We start from the raw sequence: 15,668 nt of genomic DNA, 5'->3' as shown, positions 1-15,668 counted from the left end.
GGGGGGAATTTTGAGGTTTTTTGGGTTTTTTTGGGGGGATTTTGGGTAATTTGGGTTTTTTTGGGGGGAATTTTGGGAGGATTTTGGGGTTTTTTGGGGGAATTTTGGGTTTTTTTGGGGGGATTTTGGGGCTTTTGGGGGGATTTTGGAGTTCTTGGGGAATTTGGTTTTTTTTGGGGGGATTTTGGGTTTTTTTGGGGGGGATTTTGGGTTTTTGGGGGGGATTTTGGGGGGATTTTGGAGTTTTTGGGGAATTTGGGTTTTTTGGGTATTTTTGGGGGGAATTTGGGTTTTTGGGGGGGGGATTTTGGAGTTTTTGGGAAATTTGGGCTTTTTGGGGGGGATTTTGGGGGGAATTTGGGTTTTTTTGGGGAGGATTTTGGGGTTTTTGGGGAATTTGGGGGTTGGGGTATTTTTGGGGGATTTTGGGGTTTTTTTTAGGGGGGTTTCACCGTTTTTCTCTCCCCCTCCCGCCTTTTCCCGGTGCCGGGCGAGCCCCGGCGGCTCCGGGTGAGTCACGGGAGGATTTTTGGGGGGGTCCCGCCCCACGAGAGGCCCCCGAGGGGGGGGGGAGGGGGGAGGGGAGGGTTCGGCGCGCAGCCCCTCCCCCAACCGTTCCCTGTTTGTTTCCCAAAATAAACCCGGCGGCGCCGATTCCAGGGAATTTCCCTGACGTCATTAGGGGCGGGGTTGTGGAGGCCACGCCCTCACAGCGGCCACACCCATGGTGGGGGGAGGGGAGGCGCCACACGTGGATTGGCCCCGCCCGGAAAAGGGCGCGGCGCCTTTAAGGGTGGCCACGCCCACTCCGCGTTCCTATTGGCTGGTGTGGCTGCCTCCGCGGGGCGGGGCTAGCTGTCAGTCAGAGCGCGGGTGGCCAATCGGAGCGGGTGGGGGCGGAGCTATGGGAATGGGCGGGGCTTGGGTTCATTCATAAAGTTGTGGAGGCGGCGGGAAACGGGGGAGGGGCGGGAGCGCTCCAAAGGCCCGGGGAGCCCCCGAGACCCCCGGGAACGCCCCCAGACCCACCGAGACCCCCGGGAATGCATCGAGACCCCCCGAGAGCACCCCCAGACCCACCGGAAACCCCCCGAGACCCCCGGGAATGCACCGAGACCCCTCGAGAGCACCCCCAGACCCACCAAGACCCCTCTGAGAGCATCCCCAGAGCCACCGGGACCCCCTCGAACTTACCAAGACCCCCCCAGGAGCACCCCCAGACCCACCAGGACCCCCAAGACCCCTCTAAGAGCACCCCCAGACCCATCAGGACCACTGAGACCCCCCCCAGACCCACTGAGACCTCTCTGAGAGCACCCCCAGACCCACTGGGACCCCTCTGAGAGCACCCCCAGACCCATCGGGACCACTGAGACCCCCCCCCAGACCCACTGAGACCTCTCTGAGAGCACCCCCAGACCCACCAGGACCCCCAAGACCCCCCCCCAGGAGCACCCCCAGACCCACCAGGACCCCCAAGACCCCTCTAAGAGCACCCCCAGACCCAGCAGGACCCCCGAGACCCCCCCAGACCCACTGGGACCCCTCTGAGAGCACCCCCAGACCCATCGGGACCCCCGAGACCCCCCCCAGCGATACCAGAACCCCCTCCAGACCCTCCCCAGGACCCCCAAAAACCCCTCGAGGACACCAAGACCCCCCCGACAGGGGACAGGGGGACCCCCTTGAGCACTCAGAGACCCCCAGGGACCCTTTGCCCACCCTTTGGGACACCCTCAGGACCCCCCCCCCCCCAATTTGGGGGCTCCCCCAATGTTCACCCCTCCCCAATTACCCCCCCCTCAGGAGCTCCCCAATCCCCCCTGCGACCCCCAAACATCAAACACGGCCCCGCGGGGGTGGGCAGGACACAAAAAATCCCTTTTATGATTTATTGGGGGGCTGAGAAGAGCCGGGACACCCCCAGACCCTCGTGGAGATCACGGATGGGGGGGTCAGGGGTCGTTCCTGGGGGGTTTTGGGGGTGAGATCAGCCCAGACTCCCCCAGACCCTCGTGGAGATCACGGACGGGGGGGTCAGGGGTCGTTCCTGGGGGGTTTTGGGGGGTTCAGGGGTTGTTCCCGGGGATTTTTGGGGGGCTTTTCTCAGCCCAGACTCCCCCAGACCCTTACAGAACTCACTGAGGGGGGTCAGGGGTCGTTCCTGGGGGTTTTGGGGGGTTCAGGGGTTGTTCCCGGGGATTTTTGGGGGGCTCTTCTCAGCCCAGACTCCCCCAGACCCTTACAGAGCTCACTGAAGAGGGGTCAGGGGTCGTTCCTGGGGGTTTTGGGGGGTTCAGGGGTTGTTCCCGGGGATTTTTGGGGGGCTTTTCTCAGCCCAGACTCCCCCAGACCCTTACAGAGCTCACTGAGGGGGGTCAGGGGTTGTTCCTGGGGGGTTCAGGGCTCGTTCCCTGCGGTTTTTGGGGGGTTCAGGGCTCTTTCCTGGGGATTTTAGGGGTGAGATCAGCCCAGACTCCCCCAGACCCTTACAGAGCTCACTGAAGAGGGGTCAGGGGTCGTTCCTGGGGGTTTTGGGGGGTTCAGCCGCGGCCCTTCTTGGCCCTCTCCTTGTCCTTGCCGGCCTTGGGCGCCGTGACCAGCGCCAGCTTTTTGGGCAGCGTGCCCTGTGCTCGCTGCACGGTTTCCCGCTCGATCCGCATCCGGATCCCGACCTCCAGCCGCTGCCAGGACATTGGGGAGGGGTCAGGGGGCACGGCCAGACCCCCCCCACCCCTCCCCCAGAGCCCTCAGGGACCCCTCCTCACCTTCTTCAGCTTCTGCTGATGGATCACGCGCAGCTTCTTGGGGGCGATGCTGCGGCCTGCGGGGAGCGAGGCTGGCGTGAGACCCCCGGGACCTTGAGACCCCTCAGGAGGGCACCGGAGACCCCCCCCCGCCCCCCGCCCCCCGTCCAACCGGGGCCTCCCTCACAGCCCCAATGCCTGAGGCCTCCGGAGGGATCCGCGGAGGGACCCTCGGACCGGCCTGGGCGCCGTTGCCGCGGCCCTGGGAGCCGCCGCACCTCCTTTCCGTGGGCCCCGAGTGCTCCGGGCCGCCGCTGCCGCCGCCGCCGCCGCCGCTTTGGGGCGCTTGGCCGCGGCCTTAGGGCGGCCCTGCGCCATGGCGGCCGTGAGGGAGCGCGGGGCATGCTGGGATACACCAGGGCGGAAGTGCCGCAAACGGTGCTGGGATATACCGGGGCGTTATTGCCGCAAAGAGTATCGGGATATACCGGGGCGTTATTGCCGCAAGTGGTGGCGGGGTATACCGGGGCAAAACTGCTGCAAAGGATGCTGGGATACACCGGGGCAGAACTGCCGCAAGGAGCCTCGGGATATACCGGGGCGTTATTGCCGAAAATCTGTCGGGATATACCGGGGCGGGACTTCCCCAGGACCCCCCCCGAGTGCCCTCAGCCCCCCCTCCAGGACCCCCTGAAGGCCCACGACCCCGGGGGTCGCCCCCGACCCCTCCGAGGTCGCTACGCCGTTGGGGGAAGTTCCGTCCATGGCGGGGGCCACCGGGGGTCTCTGCAGAGGGTCCTGAGTGCGGTGGCTGTGGCGGGGGGGGGTCACGGCAGCACCGGAGCGGTTTTGGGGAGAAAACGGAGGAATTTGGGCGGGAAAAGGGGAGGAGACCCCCACCGGAAAAGGGGAGGAAGAGGCGGGGAATGGGAGGGGTGGGAGGACACCGAAGCCCCGTGAGAAGGGGGAGACCCCCCCCAACCAAAAAACTGGGACCGGGGGTCGCATCGAGCCCTCCCCCCCCGGCCGCCCCCTCCCCAGCACGTGGCAAGGCCGGGGGCGGGGGCTAAACCCCCGGTGTGTCCCCCCCGTGTCCTGCGGGGCTCTCCTTGTCCCCCCCAATCCCTCTGTCCCCTCCGTGTCCCCTCCGTGTCCCCCCCCCCAACCCGCGCGCGTCGCCCCGCGCATTCCCCCCGCGCCGCCCCTCACATGGGCGCCGCCATCTTGCGCCGCTCACGTGACCACGGCGGCCGCTCAGGGCCTTAAAACCTCCGCACGCCGCTCCGAAACGCCACCCCGCGGCATTGCCCGCCGGCGGCGCGGGGAGAAACCGATCCCGCCTTACCCCGCCCGCGGGGCGCGGTGCGCCAGCACCCCGCACCTTTCCTCCACGCTCCCCACGCCTTCCCCGCGCGTTCCCCGCTCGTTTTCCTCCTCTCCCGCCCGTTAAACCCCGCGCGGTCAGCGGGCGGCGCGGGTGGATGATTCGGCGCTCGGCTGGTCGCGCAGGCGCGGGCGGCGCGCTCGGCGCTCGGCCGGTCGCGCCTGCCGCACAATGAATGGCCGCTGAGCGCGGCGGCCCCGGGAGCGGCTCCGGCAGCGGCCGCGCCCCCAGCGCAGCGCCCCCGGCCCCCGGTAAGGCACGGACCCCCCTGCCCCGCCCCAAACCCGCCCCCGTGCCCCTTGCACCGGCTCCCCGGTGCTCCGCTTCCCTCCCCCGCCGGGCCCGGTAACCCCCCCCGCCCGTTCCCCCGGGCCTGCGGCGCCTCCCGGCCCCCCCCCGCGCTGGGGATCCCCCGGTTCCCCCGGGATGACGCCGCCGCTGCTGCTGCCGGGAATGGGGGGGGGCTGTGTCCGTGCCCCCCCTCCCGCGCTGTGGGGATTGGGGTCCCCCCCCCCCCATTGTGGACCCCCCTGGGTTGGGGGTTTTGGGACCCCCCCCCCCAAAATTTGGGGTCCCCCCGGTGTCACCTCAGGAGGTTCGGGGGTCCCGTCCCGTTCCTGCTGGGCCCGGGGGGGCTCCGCTGTCCCCAGCCCAGGGAGGGGGGGGCCCTTTGGGTGACCCCCCTCTTTGTTTTGGGGTCCCTCTGCCCTTCCCCCTCCCCCAGCTGGGGGATTCACCGACCCCGCCCCAAAATTTGGGGACCCTCCCCCCCCCATGTCCCCTCTGGGGTCTCCCCGTGCCCCCCCCCAGCCCCGGGTCAGACTCGGGGGTCTCCTTTCCCTCCCAAATTGGGGGAGTCTCCCCCAACCCCTGCAGCCCCCGGGGTGGGGGGGTGTCTGTCCCCTGTCCCCATGTGTCCCCCCTGTCCTATGCCCCCGTTCCCACACCCCAATGTCCCCAACGCCCCCCAAAGTCCCTGATGCCTCCCGCTGTCCCCCGTTGTCCCCAACACTCCTGTTGTCCCTGTTGCCCCTCCCAGTGTCCCCAACACCCCCCGTGCTGTCCCCGCTGTCCCCAATGCCCCTGCTGTCCCCTGTTGTCCCTGCTGTATCCTCAACGTCCCCAACATTCCCTGTTGCCCCCCAATGTCCCCAATGCCCCCCTGTTGTCCCCCCTGTTGCCCCCCAATGTCCCCTGCTGTCCCCAATGCCCACAACACCTCCATTGTGCCCAGCTGTCCTCAATGTCCCCAACGCCCCTGTTGCCCCACAATGTCCCCAACTCCCCCCGTGCTGTCCCCACTGTACCCAACTCCTCTCTCTGTCCGCGCTGTCCCCATTGCCCCGTGTGTGTCCCTGCAGGCCCCATTGCCCCCCACTGTCCCCAACACCCCCTATGCTGTCCCCATTGCCCCCCAGTGTCCCCCCAATGTCCCCAACTCCCCTCTGTGTCCCCACAGGCTCTGCCCAGTGCCTGCCATGGCGCAGACGCTGCAGATGGAGATCCCCAACTCCTCTCTCTGTCCCCACTGTCCCCAATGTCCCCATTGCCTCCCAATGTCCTCAGTGTCCCCAATGCCCCCTGTGCTGTCCCCCCCTGTCCCCAATGTCCCAGTTCTGTCCCTGCAGGCTCTGCCCAGTGCCTGCCATGGCGCAGACGCTGCAGATGGAGATCCCCAACTCCCATCTCTGTCCCCTCTGTCCCCAACGCCCCCTGTGCTGTCCCCACTGTCCCCAACGCCCCCTGTGCTGTCCCCACTGTCCCCACTGTCCCCAACTCCCCTCTGTGTCCCCACAGGCTCTGCCCAGTGCCCGCCATGGCGCAGACGCTGCAGATGGAGATCCCCAACTCCTCTCTGTCCTCAGTGTCCCCAGTGCCCCCCAATGTCCCCAACGCCCCTGGTTCTGTCCCCGCAGGCCCCGCCCGGCGCCCGCCATGGCGCAGACGCTGCAGGTGGAGATCCCCAACTCCCATCTCTGTCCCCAATGTCCCCAACGCCCCGCAGTGTCCCCAACGCCCCTGGTTCTGTCCCCGCAGGCTCTGCCCAGTGCCCGCCATGGCGCAGACGCTGCAGATGGAGATCCCCAACTCCTCTCTGTCCTCAATGTCCCCAGTGCCCCCCAATGTCCCCAACGCCCCTGGTTCTGTCCCCGCAGGCTCTGCGCGGCGCCCGCCATGGCGCAGACGCTGCAGATGGAGATCCCCAACTCCCATCTCTGTGTCCCCACTGTCCCCAACGCCCCCCAATGTCCCCAACGCCCCTGGTTCTGTCCCCGCAGGCCCCGCCCGGCGCCCGCCATGGCGCAGACGCTGCAGATGGAGATCCCCAACTCCTCTCTCTGTCCCCACTGTCCCCCAATGTCCCCCAATGTCCCCAATGTCCCTGTCTGTCCCCGCAGGCCCCGCCCGGCGCCCGCCATGGCGCAGACGCTGCAGATGGAGATCCCCAATTTCGGGAACAGCATCCTGGAGTGCCTGAACGAGCAGCGCCTGCAGGGGCTCTTCTGCGACGTCTCGGTGGTGGTCAAGGGCCACGCCTTCAAAGCCCACCGGGCCGTGCTGGCCGCCAGCAGCTCCTACTTCCGAGACCTCTTCCACAGCTCCAAGAGCGCCGTGGTGGAGCTGCCGGCCGCCGTGCAGCCCCAGAGCTTCCAGCAGATCCTCAGCTTCTGCTACACCGGGAGGCTGAGCATGAACGTGGGGGACCAGTTCCTGCTGATGTACACGGCCGGCTTCCTGCAGATCCAGGAGATCATGGAGAAGGGCACCGAGTTCTTCCTCAAGGTGGGGAGGGCTGCGTGGGGCTCAGCTGGTGGGAGGGGGCTGGTTTAGTGGTTTGTGGTGTTCTGTGGGTTGTGTTGCATCATACTGCATCTGTACAATGTTATATTTGGGATATTATATAGATGATATTACATTGCATCGTACAATACGATGTAATTACATCCTATTGTAATGTGTATTAAATCATATTGCATCTGTATAATACCATATTTGGGATATTATATAGATGATATTACATTGCATCATACAATATGATGTAATTACTTCCTATTGTAATGTGTATTAAATCATATTGCATCTGTATAATACCATATTTGGGATATTATATAGATCATATTACATTACATCATACAATAGGATGTAATTACATCCTGTTGTAATGTGTATTAAATCATATCACATCATATTGCATCTGTATAATACCATATTTGGGATATTATATAGATCCTGTTACATTACATCATACAATACGATGTAATTACATCCTGTTGTAATGTGTAATAAATCATATTGCATCTGTATAATATCATATTTGGGATATTATATAGATCATATTACATCATACAATATGATGTAATTACATCCTATTGTAATGTGTATTAAATCATATTGCATCTGTATAATATTTGGGATATTATATAGATCCTGTTACATTACATCATACAATATGATGTAATTACATCCTATTGTAATGTGTAATAAATCATATTGCATCTGTATAATACCATATTTGTGATATTATATAGATGATATTACATTGCATCATACAATACGATGTAATTACATCCTGTTGTAATGTGTATTAAATCATATTGCATCTGTATAATATCATATTTGTGATATTATATAGATCATATTACATATATGATATTATATAGATTATATTACATCTATATAATGTCGTATTTATTATATTATATATATCATGGTGCATAATATATGATATTATGTAGATTATATTGCATCATTACATCCTATTACATTTATATAATATATTTATGATATTATATTGATCATAGTACATCATATATGATATTACCTAGATTATATTGTATCATATAACGTTGTATTACATCTATATAATATCATATTTATTTTATTATATAGATCATATTACATCATATATGATGCTATGTAGATTATATTGCATCATATGGCATCATATTACATCTATATGATACATTTATGATATTATATAGATCATATTACATCATATATGATATTATATAGATTGTATCATACAATATGATGTAATATGATCTATATGATATCATAAAACTCTAAATCAGCCTTCTACCACCACGGGAATCACATATCATATTGTGTCATGTAATATCATAATTATATCCTGTCTATATTATATTATATTGCATTATATTATATTATATTGCATTATATTATATTATATTGCATTATATTGCATTATATTATATTATATTATATTATATCATATTATATTATATTATATTATATTATATTACATTATATTACATTATATTACATTATATTACATTATATTACATTATATTACATTATATTACATTACATTATATTACGTTACATTATATTACGTTACATTATATTACGTTATATTATATTACATTATATTATATTACATTATATTATATTATTATTATATTATATTATATTATATTATATTATATTATATTGCATTATATTGCATTATATTGCATTATATTGCATTATATTGCATTATATCCTATTATATTGCATTATATCCCATTATATTGCCTTATATTAATATATAATATATGTGTAATATAACGGAGGGAGGAAATGATGAATCTGACTCCCCTGTTGTTAGAAGGCTGATTTATTATTTTATTATATATAGTACTATAAATAAATATGTGTAATATAATATAATGTATAACGTAACGTAGCACAATGTAATGCAATGCAATATAATGCAATATAATATAGTAAATATAATACAATGCAATATAATGCAATATAATATAATGCAATATAATATAGTAAATATAATGCGATATAATATAGTAAATATAATATAATACAATATAATACAGTATAATACAATATAATACAGTATAATACAATATAATACAGTATAATACAATATAATACAATATAATACAATATAATACAATATAATACAATATAATACAATATAATACAATATACTATAATACATTACAATATAATGCAATAAATACAATACAATACAGTATAATACAATAAATATAATACAATATAATATAATAAATATAATACAATATAATACAGTGTGATACAATACAATACTACAATACAATACAGTATAATACAATACAATATAATACAATAAATATAATACACTATAATACAATATAATACAATACAATATAATATAATATGATACAATATAATACAGTATAATACAATATAATACAATATACTATAATACAATGCAATATAATACAATAAATTCAATACAATATAATACAATACAATAGAATACAGTATAATACAATGCAATATAATACAATATAATATAATAAATATAATACAATATAATACAGTGTAATACAATAGAATACAGTATAATAAAATGCAATATAATACAGTGTAATACAATAGAATAAAATATAAAACAATAAATATAATACACTATAATACAATATACTACAATACAATAAAATATAATACAATACAATACAATATAATATGAAACAATACAATATAATACAGTATAATACAGTATAATACAATATAATATAATATACTATGATACAATACAATATAATACAATAAATATAATACACTATAATACAATATACTACAATACAAAACAATACAATACAATACAATACAATACAATATAATACAATACAATACAATATAATACAATACAATATATTATAATACAATACAATACAATATAATACAGTATAATACAATATAATACAATACAATATAATACAGTATAATACAATATAATACAATACAATATAATACAATAAATATAATACAATATACAGTATACTACAATACAATACAAAATAATACAATATATTAATACAATACAATACAATATAAATAAAAATAATAAATATAATATAATATAATAATAATAAATCACCCTTCTAAGCCCCCCTCACCTCCATCCTCCCTCACCCCACCCACCCCCCCTTTCCCCCAGACCCCTCCCCCAACCCCCACTCACCACCAACCCCCCCACCTCCGACAACACCACGAAAAAACCCCCTTTTTCTTCCCTAATTTTTTTGTTTTTAATTACTTTTCCAGGTGAGCTCTCCGAGCTGCGACTCGCAGGGGGCTGCACGGCGACGAGACGCCGGGCTCGGAGCCGCAGAGCCCGGGTGGCGCAGACCTCGGCGGCGCAGGGCTGGCCGGCCGCGCTGCCGCTGGTCTCGCGGGTCAAGACGGAGCAGGGCGAGCCCGACGGCGTGCAGTGCACCTTCGTGGTCAAGCGCCTGTGGGACGGCGCCGCCAAGGACTCCTCATCCTCCTCTTCCTCCTCGGCCGGCGGTAACGGCAGCAGGAAGATGGCCAAGTTCTCCGAGGCGGCGCCGCGGCAGAGCGCGCCCGGTTCGGCGGCCGGTACCGGCGGTGCCGCCCCCGGTGTCGGTGCCCCGCCGCGCCGGTACCCCGGGCACGGCAGCGGATCAGACCAGCCCCGGGGGAACGTCCAGCGCCTACACCAGCGACAGCCCGGGCTCCTTTCACAACGAGGAGGATGAGGAGGAGGGACGCGGGAGAGGAAGGCTCGGACGAGCAGTACCGGCAGATCTGTAACATGTACACCATGTACAGCATGATGAACGTGGGGCCTGCAGGTATTGGGGAGGGGTCTGGGGGTCTTGGGGGTCTTGGGGGGGGTCTGAGGGGATTGGGGGGCTCTGGGGAGGGTCCTGGGGGGCTCTGGGGGGGCCCTGGGGGGGTCCTGGGGGTCCCTGGTGTGGGAGCAGTACGGGCAGATCTGTAACGTGTACACCATGTACAGCATGATGAACGTGGGGCCTGCAGGTATGGGGGGGGTCTGGGGGGCTTGGGGGGCTTGGGGAGGGTCCTGGGGGGATTGGGGGGGTCTGGGGAGGGTCCTGGGAGGGTCCTGGGGGGGTCCTGGGGGTCCTGGTGTGGGAGCAGTACGGGCAGATCTGTAACATGTACAGCATGATGAACGTGGGGCCTGCAGGTATGGGGGGGGGGGTCTGGGGGGCTTGGGGGGCTCTAGGGGGATCTGAGGGGATTGGGGGGGCTCTGGGGGGTTCTGGGGAGGGTCCTGGGGGGGTCCTGGGGGTCCTGGTGTGGGAGCAGTACTGGCAGATCTGTAACATGTACACCATGTACAGCATGATGAACGTGGGGCCTGCAGGTATGGGGGGGGTCTGGGGGGGTCTGAGGGGGTCTGAGGGGATTGGGGGGCTCTGGGGAGGGTCCTGGGGGGCTCTGGGGAGGGTCCTGGGGGTCCTGGTGTGGGAGCAGTACGGGCAGATCTGTAACATGTACACCATGTACAGCATGATGAACGTGGGGCCTGCAGGTATGGGGGGGTCTGGGGGATTGGGGGGGTCTGGGGGGTCTGAGGGGATTGGGGGGGTCTGGGGAGGGTCCTGGGGGGCTTGGGGGGGCTCTGGGGAGGGTCCTGGGGGTCCTGGTGTGGGAGCAGTACGGGCAGATCTGTAACGTGTACACCATGTACAGCATGATGAACGTGTGGCCTGCAGGTATTGGGGAGGGGTCTGGGGGGGCTTGGGGGGCTCTAGGGGGTCTGAGGGGATTGGGGGGCTCTGGGGGGGTCTGGGGAGGGTCCTGGGAGGGTCCTGGGGGTCCTGGTGTGGGGAGCAGTACCGGCAGATCTGTAACATGTACACCATGTACAGCATGATGAACGTGGGGCCTGCAGGTATGGGGGGGGTCTGGGGGGGCTTGGGGGGGGTCTGAGGGGATTGGGGGGCTCTGGGGAGGGTCCTGGGGGGCTCTGGGGGGGTCCTGGGGGGTCCTGGTGTGGCGAGCAGTACCGGCAGACCTGTAACGTGTACACCATGAACGTGTGGCCTGCAGGTATTGGGGAGGGGTCTGGGGGGGGTCTGTGGGGCTCCTGGGGGACTTTAGGAGGGTCCTGAAGGGTTTTGGGGGGGGGCTCTGGGGGTTTGGGGGTGGGGGTGTGGCTGTGGGGGAGACCCCGCCCTGTTTGAGGCGTGGTTAGAATGTGTGGGCGTGGCCTGGTAGGGCTCCCTGTCCCTCCCCCCCATTCCTGGGTCACCCCCCCCCCCCCCAGAATTTTCAATCTGGACGCCCCCTCCCCACCCACAGGTGACACCACAAAGGTGACACCACAAAGGTGACACCTCAGGGCTGCCAGGGACCCCCCAAAGCCCCCCTCCCCACAGCAAGCAGAGCTCCATCCCCACATCCCCCCCCTCCCCACCTGCAGAGAAGGTGGAGGCCCTGCCCGAGCAGCCCCCCACAGGTGACACCACAAAGGTGACACCTCAGGGATGCCCCCAACCCTCCAGGGACCCCCAAAGCCCCCTCCCCACAGCAAGTAGAGCTCCATCCCCACGTCCCCCCACCCTGTGCCCCCTCCCCAGCGGCAGAGAAGGTGGAGGCCCTGCCCAAGCAGCCCCCCACAGGTGACACCACAGGTGACACCACAAAGGTGACACCACAAAGGTGACACCTCGGGGCTGCCAGGGACCCCCAAAGCCCCCTCCCCACAGCAAGCAGCGCTCCATCCCCATGTCCCCCCACCCTGTGCCCCCTCCCCAGCGGCAGAGAAGGTGGAGGCCCTGCCCGAGCAGCCCCCCCACAGGTGACACCACAAAGGTGACACCACAAAGGTGACACCTCAGGGCTGCCAGGGACCCCCAAAGCCCCCTCCCCACAGCGCACAGAGCTCCATCCCCACATCCCCCCCCCCTCCCCAGCGGCAGAGAAGGTGGAGGCATTGCCGTGACACCACAAAGGTGACACCTCAGGGATGCCCCCAACCCTCCAGGGACCCCCAAAGCCCCCTCCCCACAGCGCACAGAGCTCCATCCCCACATCCCCCCCCCTCCCCAGCTGCAGAGAAGGTGGAGGCCCTGCCCGAGCAGCCCCCCCCGGAGCCCCGGGCCCGCGCCCGCCTGCGCCAGGACCTGGCGTCGCTGCCGGCCGAGCTCGTCACCCAGATCGGGAACCGCTGCCACCCCAAGCTCTACGACGAGGGCGACCCCGCCGAGAAACTGGAGCTGGTCACCGGTACTGGGACAAACTGGGAGGGGGGTCACTGGTACTGGGACAAACTGGGAGGGGGGGGTCACCGGTACTGGGGCACAGCGGGAGGGCAGGGTCACCAGTACTGGGACAAACTGGGAGGGGGGGGGTCACAGGTACTGGGACAAACTGGGAGGGGGGTCACCGGTACTGGGACAAACTGGGAGGGGGGGTTCACCGGTACTGGGGCACAGCGGGAGGGGGGGTCACCGGTACTGGGACAAACTGGGAGGGGGGTCACCGGTACTGGGGCACAGCGGGAGGGAGGGTCACCGGTACTGGGACAAACTGGGAGGGGGGGTCACCGGTACTGGGACAAACTGGGAGGGGAGGTCACCGGTACTGGGACAAACTGGGAGGGGGGGGTCACCGGTACTGGGACAAACTGGGAGGAGGGGTCACCGGTACTGGGACAAACTGGGAGGGGGGGGTCACCGGTACTGGGACAAACTGGGAGTGGGGGTCACCGGTACCGGGACAAACTGGGAGGGGGGGGTCACCGGTACCGGTACCAGGACAGAATGGGAGGGGGGGTCACTGGTACCGGTACCCCACTGACCCCCCATCCCACTATCTCCTGTCCCCTCTGTCCCCCTGTACCCCCTGTCCTCTGTCCCTCTGTCCTCCCATCCCTCTGTCCCCTCCCCTGTCCCCTCCTGTCCCCCTGTCCTTCTGTCCCCTGTCCCCTCCTGTCCCCTCCTGTCCCCCTCTGTCCCCTCCTGTCCCCCCCTGTCCCCCTGTCCCTCTGTCCCCTATCCCCTCTTGTCCCACTGTCCCCCTTTCCCCCTGTCCCTTATCCCCTGACCCACTCTGTCCCCTATCCCCTATCCCCTGCCCCCTATCCCCTTTCCCTCTGTCCCCTTTCCCCCTGTCCCCTCTGTCCCTCTGTCCCTCTGTCCCCTGTCCCTCTGTCCCCTGTCCCTCTGTCCCCTGTCCTTCTGTCCCCCTATCCCCTGACCTCCCCTGTCCCCTGTCCCCCTATCCCCTGTCCCCCTGTCCCTCTGTCCCCTGTCCCCTGTCCCCCTGTCCCTCTGTCCCCTATCCCCTGTCCCCCTGTCCCCTATCCCCCTGTCCCCCTGTCCCTCTGTCCCCTGTCCCCTATCCCCTGACCTCCCCTGCCCCCCTGTCCCCCTATCCCCTGTCCCTCTGTCCCCTGTCCCCCTGTCCCCCCTGTCCCCTGTCCTTCTGTCCCCCTATCCCCTGACCTCCCCTGTCCCCTGTCCCCCTGTCCCTGTCCCCCTATCCCCCTATCCCCCTATCCCTCTGTCCCCTGTCCCCCTGTCCCTCTGTCCCCTATCCCCTGCCCCCCTGTCCCTCTATCCCCTGTCCCCTATCCCCTGTCCCTGTCCCCCCCCTGTCCCCTATCCCCTGTCCCTGTCCCCTATCCCCTGTCCCCTGTCCCCTGACCTCCCCTGTCCCCCTATCCCCTGTCCCCTGTCCCCTGTCCCTGTCCCTGTCCCCAGGTACCAACGTGTACATCACGCGGGCGCAGCTGATGAACTGCCACGTCAGCGCGGGCACGCGGCACAAGGTGCTGCTGCGCCGCCTGCTCGCCTCCTTCTTCGACAGGTGAGCGCCCCCTCCCCACCCAGGGGCGCCCCCCGCCCCACCCCGGGGCGCCGGGGGGGTTTTTTTGGGCTTCAGAACGGGGATTTTGGGGTCCTGCAGGAACACGCTGGCCAACAGCTGCGGCACCGGGATCCGCTCGTCCACCAACGACCCCAGCAGGAAACCGCTGGACAGCCGGGTGCTGCACGCTGTCAAATGTGAGGAGGGGGCGTCTGGGGGGGGCTTCGGGGGGTGGGGGGGTCGGGGGAGCCGGGGGAGGGGGGCTCAGGGCGGGGGGGAGAAGGGGAGAGGGGATGGTGGGAATGGGGAGGAGAGGGGGACCCCAGAGAGGGGATGGGGGGGACAGGGGTGACCTCAGGGGGACCCCAGAGAGGGGACAGAGGGGACAGGAGGGACCTCAGGGGGACCCCAGAGAGGGGACAAGGTGGGACAGGAGTGACCTCAAAAAGAGCATGAGGTGGGGACAGGAGTGACCCCGGAGAGGGGATGGGGGGGACAGGAGGGACCTCAGGGGGACCCCAGAGAGGGGACAAGGTGGGACAGGGGTGACCTCAAATAGGGGACAGGAGTGACCTCAGGGAGGGCATGGGGGGATCCCAGAGAGGGGACAGGAGTGACCCCAGAGAGGGGACAGGAGTGACTTCAGGGGGACCCCAGAGAGGGGACAAGGTGGGACAGGAGTGACCTCAAAAAGAGCATGAGGTGGGGACAGGAGTGACCCCAGAGAGGGGATGGGGGGGGACAGGAGGGACCCCAGGGGGACCCCAGAGAGGGGATGGGGGGGACAGGAGGGACCTCAGGGGGACCCCAGAGAGGGGACAAGGTGGGACAGGAGGGACCTCAAATAGGGGACAGGAGGGACCTCAGGGGGACCCCAGAGAGGGGACAGGAGGGACCTCAGGGGGACCCCAGAGAGGGGACAAGGTGGGACAGGGGGTGAC

At 57.9% G+C, this 15,668-nt stretch overlaps 2 protein-coding genes across 2 annotated transcripts in view; one reads left to right on the top strand and one right to left on the bottom strand.

Annotated features, from left to right (window-relative positions):
* Positions 1-1,878: 1,878 nt before the first annotated feature.
* C34H19orf53 (chromosome 34 C19orf53 homolog) lies at positions 1,879-3,180 on the bottom strand. The gene is made up of 3 exons (XM_059872073.1): positions 3,026-3,180; positions 2,769-2,824; positions 1,879-2,684 (listed from the first exon to the last, which is right to left on the bottom strand). The coding sequence occupies exons 1-3, from the start codon at positions 3,123-3,125 to the stop codon at positions 2,544-2,546; spliced, it is 297 nt and encodes a 98-aa protein (XP_059728056.1). The 5' UTR covers positions 3,126-3,180; the 3' UTR covers positions 1,879-2,543.
* Positions 3,181-4,334: 1,154 nt separating this feature from the next.
* Positions 4,335-15,668, top strand: part of NACC1 (nucleus accumbens associated 1) — an 11,626-nt gene continuing 292 nt past the window's right edge. The window contains 10 exon segments of the mRNA XM_059872062.1: positions 4,335-4,382; positions 6,531-6,915; positions 10,186-10,212; positions 10,214-10,258; positions 10,260-10,505; positions 10,507-10,647; positions 10,649-10,736; positions 12,967-13,143; positions 14,622-14,727; positions 14,827-14,958. Of these exon segments, the coding sequence (XP_059728045.1) occupies positions 6,550-6,915; positions 10,186-10,212; positions 10,214-10,258; positions 10,260-10,505; positions 10,507-10,647; positions 10,649-10,736; positions 12,967-13,143; positions 14,622-14,727; positions 14,827-14,958 (1,328 nt within the window). The 5' untranslated portion in view covers positions 4,335-4,382; positions 6,531-6,549.

The sequence above is a fragment of the Haemorhous mexicanus genome, chromosome 34 (assembly GCF_027477595.1).
Source record: "Haemorhous mexicanus isolate bHaeMex1 chromosome 34, bHaeMex1.pri, whole genome shotgun sequence".
Lineage (NCBI taxonomy): Eukaryota > Metazoa > Chordata > Aves > Passeriformes > Fringillidae > Haemorhous > Haemorhous mexicanus.
This window is presented reverse-complemented; position numbering and strand designations above follow the sequence as displayed.

What these genes read in the sequence shown, in the direction of transcription:
- C34H19orf53 (XM_059872073.1), bottom strand. Translation starts at nt 3,125, where the DNA reads ATGGCGCAGGGCCGCCCTAAGGCCGCGGCCAAGCGCCCCAAAGCGGCG. An exon ending in TCGGGGCCCACGGAAAGGAG is followed by an intron (nt 2,825 to 3,025) that starts GTGCGGCGGCTC and finishes CGCTCCCCGCAG; the next exon opens with GCCGCAGCATCGCCCCCAAG. An exon ending in ATCAGCAGAAGCTGAAGAAG is followed by an intron (nt 2,685 to 2,768) that starts GTGAGGAGGGGT and finishes ATGTCCTGGCAG; the next exon opens with CGGCTGGAGGTCGGGATCCG.